At 38.9% G+C, this 14,772-nt stretch overlaps 1 protein-coding gene across 5 annotated transcripts; it reads right to left on the reverse strand.

The window, feature by feature from the left end:
• Positions 1-2,223: 2,223 nt before the first annotated feature.
• On the reverse strand, positions 2,224-14,444 carry LOC100709877 (dixin). Of its 5 annotated transcripts, none has more exons than XM_005472173.4 (21): positions 14,151-14,444; positions 13,304-13,433; positions 12,977-13,102; positions 12,507-12,738; positions 11,143-11,244; positions 8,579-8,673; positions 8,371-8,474; positions 7,890-7,976; positions 7,558-7,611; positions 7,364-7,414; positions 7,156-7,260; positions 6,967-7,020; positions 6,770-6,841; positions 5,239-5,310; positions 5,064-5,129; positions 4,603-4,749; positions 4,284-4,347; positions 4,105-4,201; positions 3,390-3,498; positions 3,176-3,255; positions 2,224-3,097 (listed from the first exon to the last, which is right to left on the reverse strand). In XM_005472173.4, the coding sequence occupies exons 1-21, from the start codon at positions 14,211-14,213 to the stop codon at positions 3,088-3,090; spliced, it is 1,920 nt and encodes a 639-aa protein (XP_005472230.1). In that variant the 5' UTR covers positions 14,214-14,444; the 3' UTR covers positions 2,224-3,087. The 5 variants fall into 5 exon arrangements, with proteins under 5 accessions (XP_005472230.1, XP_005472229.1, XP_005472231.1 ...); XM_005472172.4 differs by having other exon boundaries at positions 4,603-4,752; positions 13,304-13,430; positions 14,151-14,443; XM_005472174.4 differs by having other exon boundaries at positions 4,603-4,752; positions 8,579-8,667; positions 14,151-14,442.
• Between the last annotated feature and the right edge of the window lie 328 nt (positions 14,445-14,772).

The raw sequence follows: 14,772 nt of genomic DNA on the forward strand, positions 1-14,772 counted from the left end.
ATGTTAACACAAACGCCTTTATCCTCATTTATCTCTCATGGCCCTGGTGCTGTTCTTGGTTCCAGTGTCTCCATTGGCTTGATATTTAATTTTATCAGAGGTAGCTGGATGTGAGACAGGAACTCTAAATGACACATTAGCTTATGTTTAATGGTCTCTGGCTGAACTGGGTTTGTCTTTCCTGACTTTAAATGAGCCAGAGGACGCCTGATGCATGAGGGGTGTTGGTGTGGAGCCTTAGACTTGCTGTTGCTGATGTTGACTTATGTGAGTGTTTTAGTGTCAGAGACTTTGACAATTTAGAGGTGCATTTTAAAGAAGGTGAAGTGCTACCTACAAACTCAGTAAAGTTCTCCAAATGACCTGCAGAAAAGATTTAAATTAATGATTTAGATCATTATTTGTATGTAGTATTGCTAGAATTTGGCTTATTTTTAAAACATCTTTATTCATGTCAGATTAAAATTCTTTATGCTCATGTCAATCATACAACCTGAACAATTATAATTCAGACACATATCAAAAAGGAAATAGTAAAGATAGACAAATGGATCTAAAACATATCACATCTTATTACTCTCTATTTAAAGAGCTGTATTTGCCCTTATAAATAAGAACATGAAATTTAAACAATGTGAAGATACACCTGGTCATTATTTTGTGCTGTATCGGCTGCTTCTACAGCAAAGACTGACTGAGGTGGTAGAAACCCTATTTAGTGAGATTTACAGTCTTGGCAGTGCAACTGGGTTTAGAAATCAAGAACTGTCAAGTAGCATGGGGTAGTCCTACTATAAAGTGAGTGAAATAATCATTATTTCATATCTAACACGTCACAGACCTGTCAAATAGCTATAGTGACAATGGATGCTAGAGTTCAGCAGGAGTGTCCAGAAAGTGATGTGACACGAGTGTCGACTATAATGAAGGATGCAAAATGGTGTAAAATGACATACTGATCAAAGTAAGTCGCATCTACCAGCTACCAGACTTGGCAAACAAGACAAACTCAGACGGGACAAAACACAGACAAAAAAATCTGTGCTCAGACAACACACATTTTTTTTCTTACATTTTGTGCTTTAATACACAACAGAAGAAACAAAAATGAACATTTAAACTGAAATTACACAAACAATGAATATAAACATTCTGATATTATACCACTGAAATGAAAGAAATTATTTTTTAATTCCTAAACAATAACATAAACATTCACAATACAAACTCTCCGGAACAATATTTTCAAATTGTTTTAAGGAACCATTTAAAAAATATGTCAAATTATTAATTAAAGGGGTAGAAAAACACGTATTAGAAGTTATTCACAAAAAACTATTCATAATATCAATTTTAACTTTGCCCATTTTTGTATCGCTTGCCTGTATTCAGTCTAGTTTGTTATATAGCTGAATTTCTATGTCAGAAGTCAGATGATGGCTCCCAAAAGTATCTGATTGAAGTGCAACTTGCAAAAGGACATTTAAGCAAAAGTTAGTGGAGGTGTATTTATACATTTGAGCTCGTATGTATAATTTTGATCCCATGCGGGTGAGAAAAAATCCAAATAAATTCAAACTTGTGCACTCAATTCTTGTTTTAAAAGTTATTAAAGATGCACCCTATACAGTCATTCCAAAAAAGAAACCAAAAAAAAAAAAGAACAAATCATTAAAAGCCCAAAATGACCACGACATTCATGTCCATGATGACTGGATGTAAACTTCTGACCACAATCTTTATATACTTGGTGCAAATCTTTCAATCCATATAATTCTGTATGATAGTAGGAAACACAAGGAGGGTAACTCTGCACAAAGCACATTAAATGGACACTGACTTTTCAGTTTTCAACCTCTAAGCTCTGTTTTTATGCTTTTATTTTAGTTATAATTATAATTTATGATTAAACTATTAAATGAACTGAAAATGCATTTGAGACCATCATTCTCTGCTTTACTTCAATTACTAAAATCACCTTGGGCTCAGACAAACAGGCAGACAACTTGCAACGGCTTGACATTTATTAACCAAAACATTGAAGAAAATAATCAAAGCTTGACCAATCATGAAAGAGATTAACCTAATATGTTCTGTCTCATTTGGAATGAGTGAACCCATTGCAATCCCAGTTCATCTCAGGTGAAATCAATAATAAAGACATTGATATTCATGGAAATGTAATGCATGTGCAATATAAAAACAGGAACAACACATTTTTTAAAAAACTGTCTCAGGTTTTATTTCAAAAATACCTAACGTACAATAAAAGCTGTTAACAGACAGTATTCACTTAAAAATTAACTTTCAGCAAACATCTCACACCCAGAGCATATCGACCAGAGGAGGGACATCCTCGGTTCATAATCTCTTTAAACAAACAGCAGGCATAAAATGAATATATTTAAAGGCATAGCGAAGACACAAATTTACACAAAATTCGGTTTTACTATCAGAAGTTCAATCTGAGCATGCTTACAAAGCACGCCGATTGGCTACAAAGCCACATTCAACTATCCTCTTGATTTAGGTCACTAATGAGTCCTTTTGACAGCCATGCCATCATATGTAACTAACACGAAACGCAGAAATACAGCCGTGTCTCGTCTCTGTATATTTTGTCGACCACAGTTTAGACAAACCAGAGCGCAAAACATTTACAAAAAAACCCCAAATCCTATTTCTTTATCTGAAGATAACAGCTTATATTAATGGAAACTGTAACGTACCTGAAGACATAACAGAAAACATAAATTTGTAACATGTAATCTGGTGGTGTCTGTTTGAAGGCAACACTGATGAACAAGTAATAAAAAACTAAACAGTGACTACAGTAAATGTTCTGTAGTTGTGGTGAAACAACAATACTACTGTGGTTTTAGACAGGTCCTTTAAAAGTTTATTTCTGAGTCCATAAATAGCTTTACTGTGTAAGGCACTGACTTTTACACTATTATGGACATCAGTTACAATGAACCCAAACCTCGTGCTCCTACAGTATTTTGATAGAAGTCCACTTGTGCCTTTGCTGCCTTAATGTGCCTCTGGGATCACAGTAAAAAGTGTCGAGAGCCTCTCACTTTGAACCTACAGCGGCCTGAGACAGAAAACATAATTAGCTAAACAACACTGAGATTTAGGAGAACAAACAGAGACAGATGTATCATGTCTTTACCTTTCCTCGCCACAGTCCTCTTCTACCCAGGCCACTATTTTTCCTTCCCAACCTGGAACAATTGCTTCATCCAGGAATACCTGCAGGCAAGAGTAAAGACTAATTACCTTGAAGTACGAGAACTTCTAGGATTATTTAGCATATTAGGTAATAATAGCAAACTCTCAGCAGTGTGCACCAGATTTAATTTTATACTTGTGCTGCTTTTTCTCACCTCTTCTTTCACAGTGCCAAACTCTGGGTCCAGGGCTTTAAAGTGGTACCTGTAGTTTCCCTCTCGATCAACAGCTGCCTTAACATCCTTGAGAGTCACCTCACCCAGCCTGGACAACACGTGCAAAGACACTGTGTCACACTAATTATAATTTTCTATTTTCTTGGCCTGACCTGACAGTTTACTACACTAAGGCATATGGGAATTGGAAAGGGCAGGTGATTGGATACGTTGTCTATCTACCATTGCCTACCACAGGCTGATTTCACAAAATCAGATCAACAAACCTTAGAGTACGCCGAATAGAGATAATAAGTCACAGGCATAGACTGTATACAGAAGATGGAAGCAGCTATATTTTTTAAGCATTTTGAAAAGTATCTTGTTTGTTGTCAATATGATGTGGCATATAAAAAGTGTGAAACTAATGATTGAAATCATAAACTCATTAGGAAAGTGTTTCCTGAGGTCATAGATCAAAGGAGGGGTCTGTGTTCTCAGACTTCTACACAATCAAACTTCTTTTCTAACCATGCCTCCTGTTGGCCATTAGAAAGATTGCAGGTTTATGACACTATAGAGACCCAAAACAGCCATCTTTTAAATACAGTCTAAGGTGTGAAGCGCTTCAGTCAGTGTAGCTAGCATTACAGTTAGTATATTCTTTCAATTGTTGCTGTGTAAGATTATTACACTCGTCTATACACACACAAACCTCTTCGGTATATTGATCATTGAAGGCGTTGGGGATTTTCCAGTAAAATAAAGGATTTTTGTGGAGGAAGATGAACCACCGTGGGACTGACAATTCTCTATAACAAAACAACAAGAACACAATCAGTAAAATGATTACAGTGTATGGCTGTGAAGCTGGGACACACTAAAGGCTCTTACTTGTGGAAGACAACGAGTCCAAATCTCCGTGTTGGCCTTTGCATCTCGGAGATTTCCCCCTTCCCTGGATAAAATTACCAAAAACAAAAAACAAAAACCCTCTTTGAATCTTCAATAAAAATTCAGGGTAAAAATCAGATTTTAAAGTGATCATCAGCTGATAGTTTAACAAGTCAGGAGCTACTTTTAGTTACAGCAGACTCACCAATCGACTCATGTGACACCAAACAGTTTGGGCTTTTAACCCACAAGGCACAGGTACTAACTAAACTCATAAATCTAATTTATCAGGTGTTCTGTGAATGCATGGTATTTGTACCCTCTGCGTGTGCAGAACATGAAGCCTGTCAATGAGTGATACAATGCCCTGCTCCAGGGTGTCCAGTGTATGGTGCTGCGGGTCGTGGTCTCTGAAGTTGTTCCTCAAACTCCGAAGTGCATCTCTAAGCAGCTGAACTTCTTCTGCCTGCTGACAGAGCACAAACAAACAAACCGAGCTAAACCCCAAATTTAAAATGAAAAACAGCCTCATGCTTGTTTACACTGCTATTTCTGCATATATTCGACGTTTGTTATATCACACAAACTCTATTTTGAAACATAGTGCCTTCTGGGTAATCATTTGATCAGCAGTGATCAATGCTCAAACGATCTTATCACATTATCTCAGCATTTCAAAGAACTTGCTGGTCTAAAATTTAGAATACGGGTTATGAAATTTCAAGTGTTAAGCAATCAGCCAAAATACTGAGAAGTCTTATTGACAGAAAAAATATTTACGCCAGACACAGAAGGAGCAGGATTTCCAGGGTAAGAACAGCCATTATTTTCTGCACTGGTGGGAATCTGAAAAAAAGAGGAATAATCAGCTGTTTATTGCAACTCTGAACTTATGTTTGAGGCAGACAGAACATAAAATCATCCTGATGAAAGGATCGATGTAGAAAAATACTACCTGTTGTGGATCTCTGCTCATCAGCTCCTGCAGCGTGCTGTTTTTATGCTCCAACTCTCTTTGTAGTTCATTCTGCCAAATCATGAATTAATGTAATCAATGCGATGTAGTGCTTGCAGGCAATCATTGACAGAGCCCTGAATAAACGGTGATAACCACAAAGACTTCTTAATACATGTTCTTTAAACTAAGAATGTGTAAGTATTTTATGACCCCAGGAAGCCAGAAGATGGGACATCACAGTAATTCTTATCCGGAGTGAACTCAGTCACAGCAAGAGCGTAAAGCTGTAGTCTTCAACACTTCTGTTTCCAACTTGATAGATCAGTTCGATATTCAACAAGCATGACCACAATGCCTAAGAGCACCCTCTTGGCTAACCTCAAGCATGTCAACGTTGACACCATGTTTAACAACTAATCTCCAGGAGAATCAGTTTCACAACCTAGATATGTGACAGTGTGATAAACTGAGAGAAACTTTTCTGCAAACACCATCTTTAATTTCATTCAACATGATCGTTTGCTTCAATATATTAAAAATCAAGTAGTATTACCTTGATGAATCGTACAGATTAAACTGTGATGTTTGATGTTATAAGTATACAAATGATATGAAGAGTACAAATATGTATGTACTGTTTAAACCTCAAGCAGATCAGTCCAAGGACGTCACACATCACTGGCACCTCCTTTGAAGGACAAACATTTGTGATTGGCCAAATGCAAATGTTTGTCCTTCAAAGGAGGTGTTTTGCATGCATCTCCAAAACATATAAAAATGTAACCAAAGAAAAAAAAACAAAAAAACACCAGCACTGTGTGTGAAACTTTAAATTCCTTTTTGTAACAATAACTAGAAGGTTTTCAGTACTGCCCTCCTGCCTGGCAATCTCTATAAAGATACAGACACATCTGATTTCTTCACCACGGCTCAGCACCTGGCTCAGAAACACACCAACAGTAGGCAGCCTTCTTGTCCAATAACTCCAAACTCACCACTCACCATTTGCCTGCTGCTTTTCTTTGTCTCAAAGCTTATGTCATGCCATCATATACGCACCTCTGAGACAGTGAAACTGCAAATGTTTCATAAATCAGTTATGGTTCCTTTGATTGCTCATCCATTACTCGGCTAACTGCAGCAATATTAGAGCTATACGTGCAAACAAGCCCTGACTCTCCAGGTAATCTAACGGTTGTCGCTTCTCTGACTGCTCCAGTCTGCATGCCTTGGTATACTTGGTCAAAATACTGAAATCTAAGATGCGTTCATCAGAGTGTGAATGCTAGACAGAAAGTCTTGTTACCTTATTTTAAGTTAAAGAAACCTCAGGAGGAAATTTAAGTTACTTAAGGATGAGTTTATAGATCTACTTAAGACGACTTCCTATCTAAAGCTATGTTTCAGGGCAGTGGTTTAATTGACATGTGGTTAAAAAGACTGATTAATACTTCTCCATTAATCAAGACATCTTGTCAACAGAGAGAGAGAGAGAGAGAGAGAGAGAAAGAGAGAGCGAACTTCACACCTGCATGTTCTGGCTTTCTTCGAGCTTGTGTTTGAGTTGCTGTAGAAGTCTGTCCTTCTGAGCGACCTCCTTCTGCTCACGCCCAACCAACCAAAGAGGAAATACGTGGTTCTACATTTAGTCAAACCTTATTGCACAAATGTGTTGTAATGATAAATGCTAAAGTGAGACTCAAATAATAAACCTGAGTAGGTCACCTTGCATTCAGCCCACAGCCTGTTGCATTCCTCCAGCTTCCACTGTAGCTCTGCCTGCAACACATTTCCACGGGTGAGGGACTGTGCACAACACATCTATAATGCAAAGTGCCCAACTTTCTTGTAAACAAGACTTTGAATTTATGCGATAAAAAACAACCAAAAAAATAGAATTGTATTGTATTGTACATTCTTGCTGTTGAGTTCATCCTTCGTCATGCTGGCTCTGAGCAGCTCTTGCTTCATCTGCAGTATCAGCGCCTCCTGAGTGCACAGTCTCTGCTGCTGGGCGTCCTGCACAACAACAACCCAACAGAAAGTCGGCACTTTTTCAATATAGCTAGAATTATTTTCCACTAAGCACTAAGATTATTAACTGGATCTAGATTTGTCCCACCTTGACTCCCTGCAGGTTCCTCACTTCCTGCTTACAGCACAACAGTTCCCTCTGAAGCAGCAAACACAACGTTAATAATGTTAATAATTAATCGCAATGTGTACGCCACAAATCCATTCTAGGTGTCATGTTTCCCAACAAAAACAAGATGAGAAAACAATGACATAGAAAAACCCTGTAAAAAGTAACTGTACCTTCAGCTCTTGAGCTTCCTCCATACTCTGATCTAAACGACTGCGAATGACTACCTGGAAAAAAGGAGAAAGAGGGAATGTGTGTGAGAACTGCAATGGAGTGAGAAAACAGTGAAATTGATACCCGTGTCACCCTCTGAGACATGCGCACACACAAAAACCACAGCTATGAAAAAGTAACGTGATCTGTAGTGAACACAAAGGGTTGACGACGAAAATGACACAGGAATGACAGAGAAAGAGAGACAGCAAGAGAGAGAGAGCAGACAGCAGGGATGAAATAAAGGGAACAAATGTGAGTGGAAAAACTAAGAAAAAGAAAGCATTATTACCAGCTGCTGTTCAGATGTGTTCCCTTGTTCCAAAGTCAAAGACGCATCCTGCTCGTCCTCGGGCAGCGAACCACGCAGCAGCAGAGCCTTCAAAGGCACGCACATGTGACAGCAGTTTGCACGGTGTTACATTAGCTGGCAGGTTGCCTTATGAGGTAGTGCAGCTGTGTACATGGTGTATGTTAAGAACTAAAATAAAAGCTAGTAAGAATTGCATTACAATCCTGCATCAAGTAAAAGTCAGTAGGTAAACAACATAAACAGGACCTTGCATGTTTATGTTGTTTAGGTGGTGTGTTCTGGTCCAGTGCAGGGAACTGAACCATGACCCCCACACAGTTCTTTTAAAAAGAGATCTCAAAAATCACCTGAAGCATGCTTTTACTATATGTACTAAAACATGAGCAAAATACAAGCAGTGCTTCACAATATGCGAAGAAGCACATCAGTGATCAAACACGGAGGTTTATGATGAACACACCTGTAATGCAGACACCATTTTTCGTGTCTCTTGCACCTCTTTCTCCAAAGTATCATTGAGAGTGTCCCCCCATGTCATCTCCACTGCAACTTGAGATGACTCGGCTGCATGCGCACACATGTACAAACAAATAACACAGTGTCACTGACGTCAGTGGGAAATTTGGAGAAATTTAGAAATGAACCTGAAGTGACGAGTTGTGTCTCACCACTGCTCTGCTGTTGCTCCTGGTCTTGCTCCTGCCTGTCTGAGTGGCTGCTCGCTGGAGCTCTTGGTGATGACAGCGGACTAACAGAGCTGAGGCTCATAAAGGACAAAACATTCATTAATCATCTTGTACTACAGAAGCATGTAGATGTGTGCACCTACATAAAGATTTAAAATACTTTTCATTCATTTAACTTTCTGTCAGCTGTATTTTGCACGCCTACAGAGGAGCTACACTTTTCTGTAGGATAGCAGAGACCGATAGCATCCTCCCCAGAAAAAAAAATAAAATATTTTGGAAATCTCCAGTCTCTGTATTTCACCTCAGGGTCTTCTTCCTAGCTTGGAAAAAAATGCTTTACCTTCAGAAGGTCAGTCGTAACCTTTCCTAGTTTACAGTCCACACCAGAAGTAATATTACTTTACACCATGTATGAACCTCCATTTAATGCTGACTCAGATGTCTTTGTTTCAGGTTCTGACTGCATGTCCTTCATAACACGTATTTGCATTTTTAGTAGCATGAGAAAAAAAACACAACAACCACGAGACAAAAGTGACAGTTATCATGCACAAAGCATTGTAAACATGTTGTAAGCAAAGCATGTAAACTGCTACCAGAGCGTCTCTTTTGCAAATCTTTGCAGATAAATGTCTCATGTCTCATATCCTGGAGGAAAGGAGCCTGAAGGGATCAAAATCAACCCGTGAGAATAACCATACTACACTCGCTTGTTACACTTGAACTAACCAAACTTTCAGTTATGCTCAAACATGCATAACCTCACACAAACCTCAGGAATCACCACAAACCCACACAGCATCAGTATCTTGTCTTACCATTTTATCTGCGCACCCCCCATAGCGAGCTATGGCCGATTCAGCTGGTACTTAACAACTCCAAGTAGTTGACTTTGTCTGCGAGAGTCTAGCATCTACAGCTAAGACAAACTAATGGCAATTTGTGAATCTCCTCATGCTGAAACATCCGCTCCCCAGCCTCTAGCTAGATATGGGTTACCATGGCAATCAGCGCAGCAGCTTAGTATCTCTCAAATGAGCAACATATGGGAAGGACTGCAGCATCGGGTTTTATTTATATCTCTGATGAATCCGTGTCTCTCTGAGAAGACAAACCCCCACCGGACTACAAATAATCAATTAATTCATCCCTCGCTCTAAAAATAACTGTAACTAAAAATATGATCACATAACTTCAAAATGGACATGTGATTTGAGAAGACAAAGGTTGATTTTTTTTCCCTGTCATCTGCCTGTGGTTTGCTCAGATGTACTAAAACACTCTCTCTTTCTCTCTCTCTCTCTCACACACTCACTCTCTCTCTCTCTCTCACACACACACACACAAACACACAAACACACACACAAAGGAACAAAACTTGCAGCACTAAGACCAAAGTCATATGCTCTGTCAGGCAGTTTCTGCAAAATAAAACACACACACACCACAAAAATGTGGTTTTCTGTTTTTAAACTGCTGAAAAATAAGTTTTAAAAATGACAGATATCAAATTTACATAAACAGAGCTGCACGTAGCACTAACCACATTCACATACTTTTACAGATAAAAGTGGCAAATTTAGGAGAGAAAACTTGGAAAAATAGTGTGTTTTAAGTCAAGCCTGTAGTACATGGCTACCTAACTATATAGCTAATAGTTTGGTGTCGGCCTTTTATTGGAAAGATTTGTTGATCTTCAAATGTTACTTTCAAGTTACTGATCCCTTGAAAATCCACACACCCAGGCTCAGAGCCTCACAAGCTAGTCTACTCCTAGTGGTGATCCCAAGTCTGAATAAAACGGTGAAAGAGCATTCAGCGTAAAATCAAATTGTGGATCCATCATTGTAACAACCCTAAATAAGTTAGCAGCTAAAAGGCCCTCTCTAATGTAAAAATACTGTTACTCTACTGCTGTAATTAAATACAACATTTAATTATATCACTCTGTCAAATAAAACTAATAGACAGAAGCGGGATCTCTGATAAAGGTCAGGGGCATTGTTGACACAAACAATTTAGGCCTAGTCTGGGTGCACATGTCTTATAATATTAAAAACAGGGAGTGTCTGTGTAAACATCTCTGAGTGGGCTTTCATTGAAGTTTGATGTTTGACGTTTATAGTATTAAAGCTTCTAGATATCAGCTATAATACTATAATGTTATATATGCACAGATAGGTGGACTGAGTATTTCTGAGCATATTGTTAAAGGAAAAACTTGTGGAAAGAAAGAAGGAATGTCAAGTGATCTCTAGGGTTTGATCTGAACCTCGCCAAAGTACTCATAGTATAATTCTAACACTTCATTGTAAGAGGCTTCATCCTGATAATATAACAAACTATATTTCTACAAATAAAATGAATTAGAAATAAAGCTCTGTTACCTTGTATAGTACAGAAAACAGGCTTGCCTTATTAATCCAAAAGTTATAGCCATGTTCAGTCAGTGCAGCTACCTCAGACCATTTTAAATTCACACTAAATTTATTTCCCTGCATGACTATAACTGCAATGACAAACACAGGCTTGTGCAAAATTACCTGCTCTGCTGAAGGTTATCCTGTTCATCTGGGGCTCCTCTTTCATACTGTTCAACCAGTGCACGGACACACACACTCTTCTCCCCATCCAATCCACAGCCGCTGAAAGACAACCGAAAAGAGTTTTTCAACTTGCACACAGAGACATTCTTTATTTTATAGCATTTGTGAGGATGGAAACGTGACGATTGGTGTTTGTCCACCAGAGGACAGCAAAGACCACAGAGCCGTTGCTCTGTTACTCCGCATCTGACCATCTCTGGTGCCATTTAAAGCTAAAAATCAGTCCTTTTAGAGCTTATGACACAGCTGTACTAATTACTCTGCCATAGAGAGCACAGGTTCAGCTGAAATGTGACTAAAAGGAAGCTTTAGCCAGCTTTAATTTTTTGTTTCCTCCACAGATAAAAAAAAAAATAGGAACTCAAATGCCAGATTCTTAGTTACTTACCTAGAATATGAATAATTTCTTGCAGGTATGACAAACTAAGACAAGAATAATGTACAAATAAATCAATTGTATCATATTTTTTCTGTGCTAGACTTCATAAACAGGCAAACAATAATAACATGCCTGACTGTATGCTACAGCCCTGTTTACACCAATGAGCTTTTTCAGCTTCAAGACATAAGAAGTCTTGTGCAAATACAAAAAAATATGATGGGCAGCTTTACTTTTATCAAATACACAACAATGATTAAGCCATATGTGCTGAAATACAACTCTGTCAAACAAATATTCATTTGCTAGTTTCCACAAAGACACACAATTCATTTCCAAAGCACTCAAATCTAAAAAACGTAGAGGTGCTAAACGGTTTGACGATAAATATCTTTAATTATTTCTGACTCAGCTTTCAGGCACTGCACATCTGGCAGTGCATTAATTATTTAACAACTCAATCATACAACTGTATGATCATCAAAATCATACAGTTGTGGGGTCAAAAATTACTAGTTAAGCATGTTATTGGTTTTATAAAAGTGAGTGAAAGTCCTCTGAACTAATAACTGTGTGCTCATAGTGACGCCGTCAACTGAATCCACAGTTAAACTCACTCGGCAGCAGGTCACGATGCATCTCACAGTGTCCTCTGCAGAAGCTGAGGTGTTTCTACAATGCCGGCTAACTTTAGTCTGTTAGATCTGTGGGCCCATTGGATTGACTTGTATGAAAAGAGTAACCACTTTCAGGAGCAAATTAAAATAAGTGGACAGAGGAATTTTACAACAAAAACTTTACATTTGTCCAAACTACATCAAAGCAAATGACAGGAAAGCAGCCTCTGCATGATTTTAAACAGAAATCTATGGAGATAAGAGTTTACACCCATGATTATATTTACACCATGTGGCCGGCATACCTGTGGAGGCGTGCGGTATGTGTGGGCAGCGAGGCATCGTGTCGAGCTGATGCCAGAGTAGCAGCGGCACCCTGAGCTAGAGCAACAGTGGACAGAGGGTTGTGACTGGCATGGCTTCTCGTCAACCTCCTCCCGCTCCCAGAAGCATTCCTGTGATTGGCTGTGGGTTTGAAATGGGCTGCCAATGCCAGAATTACCCTCATTACAGATTTCAGATTACCATCGACAATGTCTGCAAAAAGAAAAGAAGCACATGTTAAGAGTTTCCCTGCTCTTTTAGACACTGTTTACACTTATAGACAAATACATATATTTGATACAAGTGTTTTATGGACTTTAAGTTCTGATTTTAATAACTCTTCCTGGCTACAACAGTGAATAAAGAGCCACAGAAAGTTTAGGAACATCTACTCTTGAAATGAAGAAAAGAAAAAAAAAGAGCGGAAATACATATTTTTCTGTAGGTTTACCTCTTGCGGATATGTGAGGCATGCGTATGTGCCTGGAGGAAATGAAACGCAAGACTTCCTCCACATTCTTCCTGCTCTCCTCTTTGTTTTGTGGAGCTGCATACACTCCCTCCAGCACCTCCCCAGCTCCCAAAGAGAATAAGAAACATCATTAACAGCCATGTAAAGAACAAGTGTTAAAAAAGACAAACAGGTGTTGACCACAGACTGTGTTCAACCCTAAATTAAAGAAAATTTTATTGGTGGTTTATTTTGTTTTTTCCCCTCTATTGTTATTTCATCATGTCATCCATTTGTTTGTGTGTCAGTGTGCAGGACTGTATTTACCAACTATCTCGATTAGCTGTGTGAGCACCACCCCATCCTGCAGATCATGCCTGAGGTCTGCGATGAGCTTCAAGCCTGGTTTCCTCTTCAGCTGAGAGTTCACCCAGGAAACATATGCTGCCAGCTGCTGCTGCAATCCATCAATCAGATGCACAAATCCGACAAACCACAAACACACACATTAGACTGGCTGCCAAAGAAGCCTGCGACAATGGCATAACACACGGGTGCCTTTGTTTACGCCACTGGGTCAGGGGGAGAGGGGGCAGGGTCCGCCTATTGTCCCAATGGATTTTACTTTTACTCCGTGAAGTCAGTCATGTACCTTCACGTTCAGAGTGGAGGTGCAGAGCTCGCCATACTCCCCCCATTGTACTTCACACGGTTCACTCGTACACTCCGTGGGTTTACCACATCCTTACCGGTATCGGTCAGTCACGTGACACCCCGTTGTCCGGGATACGCCACAAAGAACCTACCCATCTCCACAAACCAGAAATGCTCATTTCACGCTAATTGCGATGTTTAATTGCGATGTTTGGTAGCAGTCGAGTCTCATTTCCTGTGAACCTTTACGTTAAACGTTATTGTAGCCATCCAAGTCAGGTATATAACTACATCTCACGTCAATTATTTGTCCAATTATTTCATTTACAACCGTCAGGTGAAATTAGCAAAAACGGCGTCAACATTACCTGAGCTGCACAAACTACAATAAAGGATGTTGTTTTATCTAAGGTCAACTTCATTGTCCTACTGGCTGACGTTTAAGAAATTTAATCGCTTTACAGTTTACAGCAAACACAACTTAATAAACATTAGCAGTAGTAACGCCGAGTAAAGTTACCTCGTTGAAACCTCCGTGAAGAACCTCATCCATCAAACTTCCTCTCGAGAGTGAGGCGATCATCTTCTCACTCGAAAACCCATTTAAGCCAGCCAGCTAACTGGCTAGCTTCGCTGACTGTCTCACGGCTGGTCTAAACATGGGGCAGAGCCCCGTTACTAACTACTGCTGCACTTCTGCAAACGTCAACAAACCCAGACAATTGGGGGATCTGAGGAAACGACTACCGTTACTCTGGCATGCAGACCGATGTGAAGCGAGATTACACTCGGAACATCCGGTTGAACGTTTCACAATAAAACTGCACATGACTTCCGGAAGTCATGAAGCGTTCAGATCAAGTACTAATGGTGTGCAAAACTCTAGTTTTTTGTGTTGATCTGATACCAAGTAATTACATATGGAACGCCAGGACTGCCATAATGAATTAATTAAATACACCATTAAATAATTAATTAAATGTGGCAATAATTAATTAAAATGTGAAATAAATAAATAATTAGTTAAATGTGTCAATAATTAATTAAATGTGTCAAAAATATTTATTTAATTAATTATTTCCCATTTTAATTAATTATTTCCAATTTTAATTAATTATTGCCAAATTTAATTAATTATTTAA

The sequence above is a fragment of the Oreochromis niloticus genome, linkage group LG10 (genome assembly GCF_001858045.2).
Source record: "Oreochromis niloticus isolate F11D_XX linkage group LG10, O_niloticus_UMD_NMBU, whole genome shotgun sequence".
NCBI classification, from domain to species: domain Eukaryota; kingdom Metazoa; phylum Chordata; class Actinopteri; order Cichliformes; family Cichlidae; genus Oreochromis; species Oreochromis niloticus.